We start from the raw sequence: 8,381 nt of genomic DNA, 5'->3' as shown, positions 1-8,381 counted from the left end.
CGCTCTTACCCACTAAGCTACCTGCCGCCCAATGTGACTGTTATGTGACTTCTGAAGGTAATTGGTTGCACCAGATCTTATTTAGGGGCTTCATAGCAAAGGGGATGAATACATATGCACCCACCACTTTTCCGTTATTTATTTTTTAGAATTTTTTGAAATAAGTTATTTTTTTCATTTCACATCAACAATTTGGACTATGTTGTGTATGTCCATGACATGATATCCAAATAAAAATCCATTTAAATTACAGGTTGTAACGCAACAAAATAGGAAAAACGCCAACCTCAGTTTTAATCCAGGGCTTTTGATTGGGGAAGCAGCTAACCTTCATTGTGATAATGTCAGCGATGCATTTTGTAATAAAGAATGGTGACACTGAGGTGATTAGCGACGATCTATATATTACCACACCCCTTCAGGCCTTATTGCGTAATTGTAGACTTGGTGGTTCGAGGCCTGAATGCTGATTGGCTGGCAGCCGTGCGGTACGACAAAACATTTATTTTTACTGCTCTAATTACGTTGGTATTCAGTTTATAATAGCAATATGGAACCTCGGTGGTTTGTGATTTATGGACAATATACCACGGCTAAGGGCTGTGTCCAAGCACTCTACTTGCGTGGTACATAAGAACAGCCCTTAGCCGTGGTACAGTATATTGGCCATATACCACACCCCCTCTGGCCTTATTGCTTAATTATACAACATGCTGGATAAACTATATATTATGTACCCTGCAATGTATGCCTAAGAAGAACTATTGTATAAATAAATACATACAGGTATCTGGTCTCTACACAGCGCTTTTTATTGAAAGAAAAACATACTTGGTCAGTTAGTCATAATACTCCACTCCAGTAGACGGCGATAGGTTAGGGGTAAAGCACTTTACTGACCCCGCGCTGTCTAGATTATTTATTTCCGGTCAACGCCATTTTCGAACACCTTGTGGACTGCTGCTACGATTCGTCTGAGCCGTGCTGGGAGACTTTGACGCAGATATAACTGGTACAATTTTGATTAATGGATGTGGGAATGAAAAGCGTTTACTGTTTAACAACATCATGCACTGTAACATTGTTTTGCTTTAGTCGAATAGTTCGATTGAATCGTCAACAAAAGCCAGCAGCTCGCTAAGCTAACCGCGATGCTCCTCCACGGCTAATACTAGCTAATGGAAGCTAATAATGAACAGCATTTCTAGATTAATATAATACATGTTTTGTGTTGTCTATAATTTATGAATGCATTTAAACATGCACTTGTTACTTAAAGATGTAACTACCTAGCGATCGTATTAAGCTCAATTTAAACAATCGCATTGTTTTTGGGAGCTAGTTAAGCACGGTAACTTGTTAGCTAGCTAACACAGTAGCTTAGTTAACTAATCAAGTCTCCCTTTTTTCTTCCAGTTATTGATTGATATTTTTGTCAACCCTTCAAAGGAAACCAGGATCCTTCAAAATGGGAGGTAATTACCTAACGTGCTATGCATGCAGCGTCTTTTCTGGTCTCACTACTTATTTGGTAAAAAAAAAGATTACCTTGGGCGTTTGGCCACCTAATACAGCGTTGTCACAAATTACGTCGATAGGAGTGATATGAATTGTATAATAATGAATGTATTTGTAAATGACTGGATGTAGTACGTGTGGTATGTTATTTTCCTCTTTCCTTTCACTCTCTCTCTCTCTTAGAACCTGCTCATCTCAGAGATTGTCCTCTGGATTGTAAGGTATATGTTGGGAACTTGGGCAACAGTGGAAACAAGACTGAGTTGGAGAGGGCGTTTGGGTACTATGGCCCTCTGCGTAGTGTGTGGGTGGCGAGGAACCCCCCAGGCTTTGCCTTTGTCGAGTTTGAGGACCCCAGAGATGCAACTGATGCTGTGAGAGAATTGGATGGACGGTAGGCCACTACTTACTTACAACTTTATTGCCCCATAAGAAGGGGAAATTCAGTTGATCACTTGAGCAAAACAGAGAGTCATATATCATGACATATGAACATCCAAATAATATTCCAGCCTAACTAGTATGCTTCTGCAATTACTTTGTGAACAGGACGCTGTCTGGCTGCAGAGTGAGAGTTGAGTTGTCCAATGGCGAGAAACGCTCAAGGAGCCGTGGACCTCCTCCCTCCTGGAGCCGTCGCCCTGGACGTGATGACTACAGCAGCAGGCGCCGTGGGAGCCCGCCTGTCAGACGCCGGTATGATACATCGCCTTTCACCTACACTTGTTCTCACCCATCTTTAACATGTAGTCCTACAAGTGTTTATAAGCAGTCAACCCCACACCCTCCCATCACTTCCAACTGTACCATATATCCTATCATTTCAATTTACATGGCTGGATTTGGCAAATAGACACACACTCCTGCACTGTCTGTAGGTTGGTTAATACAGTGATACATTATAACGTTTTTACTGTGGACACAATCCGAGCTGGGAAAGGATCAATTACTCATCAGAGGGATTGGGTGCTTTTTTCAGGTCACAATTTAGGTGATTTTGAAAGGTTTAATTCAGGCATAATTTGTTGATCTAGGCAACACATTTTTTAAGTGAAATTCTTTTAGATAATAAACATTTATCACCTATCAAATTTCGGTAAAGGGGGTACATGTTTGATCATTTGATTGCTATCTGGATGTTAGTTTTGTTTCATTTTTCTCAGTTTCGTTTTTTGCCATCGATCTATATTAATAAAAATGAACCCCGTTGCAGAGTCATCACCATGCCTCTTCTCACCACCCCCTGAGACAGTCAGTCAACTAGTCCTCTTACAGCATCATGTGACCACTGACCAGCGCCAGCACCGTGCCCCACCCAATCAGCTTCGCTGGTGCCATGTCACATGACCCACGCATGGCCAGTCGTCATGTTCCGCTCCAGCCTATTGGTTCCTGAGCATGCAGCTCTCATCTTCCTCCTCCTCCAACCTTAACCCAATCGGCAGCGTCGCAGCCCACCCCACAATTCCGACCAATCAGCGATTTAACTACTTTCCCCAATTATCAACACAACTACCTACAAGCAGCACAGCAGGCCCCGGCTAACCACACAGACAGGGAAAATCTACAACTACTGTACCCCCTCCAGCCAACCAACTCCATAACTCCAACATTTGCAACATGTGGCAAATCCTCTCTGCAAATTCTACCTCCCTCGCCATCAGTCTGGCTTCCTTGCGTCATTTCTATCTTGTGTCCAAACCCCCCAAAATAGTAAGTTGCTTTTCTCCTGCTTTTTGTAGTGTCCTGCTTACCACAGGTTTGGTTTTACAGCTGCTTGACAATATGCAATTGGCAGTTTAGAAATTGTGGTGTAAATTTAGTTTCAAACATCAACTTGTGAGTACAATTATTATAATTTAGAATCTCCCTCTCATAGATTACAAATAAAAAGCCTTTATCCTGAAACTCAAAAGTTGTGGGGTCTTGGCGCTGCCCTGGTTAGCATGAACTGTGAATTATGTTTTATGAGGTCCAATATTGGTAGTGATTTAACAAATGTGCCCAAAACAGTACAGGTATGTAGCTTATAAGTCTGCCTACTTGTAATTATTTCCTTCTATATCTTCTAATTCATTCTCACTTTCTTTATATGCTTGTGTTCATTTAAACTTCCATGTTCTCCTGAGTTTATAAGAGATCTCATTTTGAACTCAGTTGGTTGTCCAGGCATTCTGTCCTCTAGCAGGGGTGCAGAGGATCCCCTGTTCTGTCTGCAGAAAGAGGAAGGCTGTGTGTGGTATTGTGGAATGATGCTGCTTCAGGAATAAGGAATGTCATATTTGACAGGTGTTTATTGATGCAATAATACCCTGTATTAAACCCGTTTTTCCTTCTCCATCCAGCTCTCCAAGGAGGAGGAGCTTCAGCCGCAGTCGCAGCAGGTGAGTCTAAATGCCTCTGCTACAGTCTCCATTGCATGCCTCTTTGCCCAGCCTCCACAACTTAAACAGTGATGTGGTAACTATCTAACTAGTAGGGATGTAAAGATTCACCAATCCGCGTCAGTCCCTGATTAAAATGTTTAAGATACAAGTTAATTGGTCGGTGGACTACAAACCGATCAAAATGTAGCATGCATCGGACAAACTATTCAAACGTTATGAATCGCCGGCTCATATTGCATTCTTTCTACCTTCCGAAAATACCTTTTATATTTTGTGATGCGTCCTCTCATTCAGTGGCAAACTTCATGTAACTGTTTACAGTCATTGATCTACAATTCATTTTGCATGCCGAACAACACTGGCAACATCAGTAGCCTAGTCAAACTGCACACTGTACCCAGCTTTGCATGCTGACCAATGCGAGTTAGGCAGCCTGTTCCTGATCTTGCACATCTGCTCGGCACCTTCAGCATTCAAATGCTAAAATGGCTTGCGTGATATTAGGCTTTATTAGTTGAGTGAGAACCTATGCAATTTGCTAGGTTTTTGTTATCTCTGCTCTGTTGAATTGTTTTACTGGAATAAACATTACTCATCTGGCTATACCTGCTGAACGGGGCTTAATATAGATTTTATTTTGATTTGTTCAGGTTCAACATCAGCAATAGTTTTGGTAATTTTGCAGTATTCCGGTTATGTAACGGTACCAAAACATCATGATACTTATGATACCAACATTTTAGAATACCGTAGTACCATTTCATATACTACAAAAATGTTTGTCCCTTCCGATCTAAAGAACCCACTGCCGCCTGTTATAAAATATTTATACATGGTTCTGACATTGTTAATACTAATTGGTGCTGTATAGTTTTAAGTGACCGTTGTTCAAATGTAATATTTCTGATTAGTCTGAAATACATGTGAGTACATCGGAAACACTCTAATTGACTTGTTCTTCTCTAGGTCTCTGTCACGAGACCGAAGAAGAGAGAGGTCTATCTCCAGAGACCGGAACCATAAACCTTCAAGGTCCTTCTCAAGGTCCCGAAGGTAAGTGTGTGTTCATGTTGTTAATTTCTTGTCGTTGTGTATCCACAGGCGTCTTCCTATATGGACAAGTACAGTGGATTTCAGAATTATTGACACCCTTGATGAAGATGCACAAACATTTATGTATAAAATAAATTTAAATACTGGATGCGGCAAACATTTTGTGAATTATATTAATACAATTGCGCATAAATATATTTTAAGTATTTAAAAAAGGTATGGGTAACTATTGACACCCCTGTTTTAATTACCTTTCAATACCTCACCTAGTGAGTATAACGCACGCCACTGAGCCTTTTTCAAAAATATTTTATGAGTTGGTGAACACATTGGGAGGAATGTGTTCCAACCTTAGTCTGCGCTTATGGACTGCCCTCTACAATTCAAACTACAGGTTTTCAATGGTTTTCAAGTCCGGAGACTGAGATGGCCATTCAATGGCATCATGAACTTTACACAGTACCAGGACATTTTAGCCAAGACACCCAATGTGTTTGAATAAAATAATCTATGTGCACTGAGCTTGTCTGATGCTTTAAGCGCACTGTCTGATTAAATAATTAAGACACAAATGACTCGAGGGAGCCTGATGGTCATGCGGTGTAAATTTAATAAGAATAAAATTACATTGAGTGACTGAAGAACGTCAAAGGCACTCGCGAACCGGTAACACAGTATAGTAACAAATAATTAAAGAGCAGCAGAAAAAATAACAATAGCGAGGCTATATACAGAGGGTACCGGTACAGAGTCAATGTGTGGGGGCACAGGTTAGTCGAGGTAAAATGTACATGTAGATAGTTATTAAAGTGACTATGCATAGATAATAAACAGAATAGCAGCATTGTAAAAGGGGGGGGGGGGGGGGGGGGGGGGGGCACTATGGTGAGGGCACTATGGTGTTGAACGCTGAGCTGTAGTCATTGAATAGCATTTTCACATAGATGTTCCTTTTGTCCAGGTGGGAAAGGGCAGTGTGGAGCGCAATAGAGATTGCATCGTCTGTGGATCTGTTGGGGCGGTATGCAAATTGGAGTGGGTCTAGGGTTTCTGGGATAATGGTGTTGTGAGCCATGACCAGCTGTTCAAAGCACTTCATGTCAGTGAAGACATTTGCCAGTTGGTCAGCGCAGGCTCGGAGTACACGTCTTGGCCTGCGGCCTTGTGAATGTTGGCCTGTTAAAATGTCTTACTCACATCGGCTACGGAGAGCGTGAACACACAGTCATCTGGAACAGCTGATGCTCTCATGCATGTTTCGGTGTTACTTGCCTCGAAGCGAGCATACAAGTTATTTAGCTAGTCTGGTAGGCTCGTGTCACTGGGCAGCTCGCGGCTGTGCTTCCCTTTGTAGTCTGTAATAGTTTGCAAGCCCTGCCACATCCGACGAGCATCGGCGCCGGTGTAGTACGATTCGATCTTAGTCCTGTATTGATGCTTTGCCTGTTTGATGGTTTGTCGTAGGGCATAGCGGAATTTCTTATAAGTGTCCGGGTTAGAGTCCCGCTCCTTGAAAGCAGCAGCTCTACCCTTTAGCTCAGTGCGGATGTTGCCTGTAATCCATGGCTTCTGGTTGGGGTATGTACGTACAGTCACTGTGGGGACGACGTCATCAATGCACTTATTGATGAAACCAGTGACTGTGGTGTACTCATAAATTATTTTTTTATTTAACCAGGTAAACCAGTTGAGAACAAGTTCTCATTTCCACTGCGACATGGCCAAGATAAAGCAAAGCAGTGCGATTAAAAAAATAACACAGTTACATATGGGGTAAACAAAACAGTCAAAAATACAACAGAAAATATATATACAGTGTGTGCAAATGTAGCAAGTTATGGAGGTGGGGCAAAAAATAGTCCATAGTGAGAAATTATTGCAATTTAGTATTAGCACTGGAATGATAGATGTACAAGAGATGATGTGCAAATAGAGATACTGGGGTGCAAATTAGCAAAATAAATAACAATATGGGGATGAGGTAGTTGGCTGGGCTAATTACAGATGGGCTGTGTAAAGGTGCAGCTCTCTATTGATTATGGACCTAATTAAGTTGGTGTCTTCTCTCTCCTCAATTTTCTTAGACAATTAAGGCAAGGGCTGTTTCCTCGTCTTCTCACTCCGCTGCTGCCTCTGCCGCATTGTTCTCAACACCAATATGCCGGTTAACTTTGATATTACGCACGTAGCAACAAAAAATCTATTTGTGACTGCTCGACTACAGAAATCTTGGTTGACCAACAGTCTATTGACTGAACAATCGACCAGTCGACTAAATTGGGTCTACTATAGTATGCGCACTACTGTACGTTGCTCTGGAGAACAGCATCTGCTGAATGACTCAAATGTAAATGTCTTTACACAGTCATTTTTGCTCATCTTTATCAAGGAGTCAATACTTTCAGACCCCACTGTATTTATAGGGCTATGGGGGATTGGATTGTAGTGCAAGTTATTGTTTCTGACAGGTCCTCGTTTTCCCCCCAGCCGCTCTAGGACCGCGGAGAGAAAGTGAGTGACCGTCTGAAGTCGAAGTCCAAACCCGAGGATGTCTCCTTGTATTGAATCAGGTTTTGGATGAGTGCGTTTCATTTTTAAATGATTAACCTTTTAGATTTGTTTTTTTCTTTCTTCCTTTTTATGAAGTGAAACGGCCATGTCTGTCCATCTCTGAAACAATTCCGTCTTTGCAAACTGTATGTTCACAAATTACTGTCTTTATTTGACCAAATGTGTCCTGTTTTCATTTTTTTAAATTTACATTACACATTGTCCAATGGGGTAAAGGATTGGTGTTGACAAATTTTTTGTCCACTTGGCAATTATTTCCCCCCATAAATTCTGAAGTAAATACTTAATACAGGAAGTAGCTGTCACACTGCATGTTGAAGGAGTTGAATAGAATGTGGTAATAACTCAACTACTTTGTGTTTTGTTTCTGTTAAACTGTTTGAAATGATTGAATTAAACATTTGGTAACGTTTCCCTGGGCATACGTCTTTCCATTATATTGCATTTACTTTTGATTGTGACACACTGAACGTTAGATTCTTGGATGGGCGATGGAAGGGTTGACGTGTAAATCAAAGCTTAGTCATTCAATTGTTCTTAAGATGGACATTTGTTGAACACCACCCATTTTAACTTCTACGTAGTTCATTGATTGTGACGACTGATTTGGTTAACTCATCTGCATTGCACGTTTATACCTTTCAATTTATTCTAAGTTTTGTTAACTTGCAATCCCTTAAGTCATAGTGAAATGGTGCCAGGAAACAATGGCCACTGCTAATTCAGAGCTGTATTTGGTCAAACAAAAGCTGACTGATATTCCCTTAATTTCACCCATCCAGCATTTACTGTAATCATAACGCCAGTTAAACCATGAAGGGTAGTAGGCCCATGTGTATGATATTGGGCTGT

At 41.2% G+C, this 8,381-nt stretch overlaps 1 protein-coding gene across 1 annotated transcript; it reads left to right on the top strand.

Moving 5' to 3' along the window:
* Positions 1–659: 659 nt before the first annotated feature.
* On the top strand, positions 660–7,941 carry LOC311138654 (serine/arginine-rich splicing factor 3-like). The gene is made up of 7 exons (XM_084173433.1): positions 660–1,012; positions 1,417–1,475; positions 1,702–1,912; positions 2,068–2,214; positions 3,864–3,902; positions 4,872–4,958; positions 7,446–7,941. Exons 2-7 carry the CDS (start codon positions 1,469–1,471, stop codon positions 7,471–7,473), a joined length of 519 nt encoding a protein of 172 aa, XP_084029559.1. The 5' UTR covers positions 660–1,012; positions 1,417–1,468; the 3' UTR covers positions 7,474–7,941.
* The last annotated feature ends 440 nt before the right edge of the window (positions 7,942–8,381 follow it).

The sequence above is a fragment of the Coregonus lavaretus genome (genome assembly GCF_964263955.1).
Source record: "Coregonus lavaretus genome assembly, chromosome: 12".
NCBI lineage: Eukaryota > Metazoa > Chordata > Actinopteri > Salmoniformes > Salmonidae > Coregonus > Coregonus lavaretus.
The sequence above is the reverse complement of the archived record's forward strand: the minus strand, read 5'-3'. Positions and strand labels throughout refer to the sequence as shown.

Excerpts from the sequence above, each read along its gene's own strand:
- LOC311138654 (XM_084173433.1), top strand. Across the intron at positions 2,215-3,863 it reads AGCCCGCCTGTCAGACGCCG|CTCTCCAAGGAGGAGGAGCT; the intron begins GTATGATACATC and ends TTCTCCATCCAG. Across the intron at positions 3,903-4,871 it reads TTCAGCCGCAGTCGCAGCAG|GTCTCTGTCACGAGACCGAA; the intron begins GTGAGTCTAAAT and ends GTTCTTCTCTAG.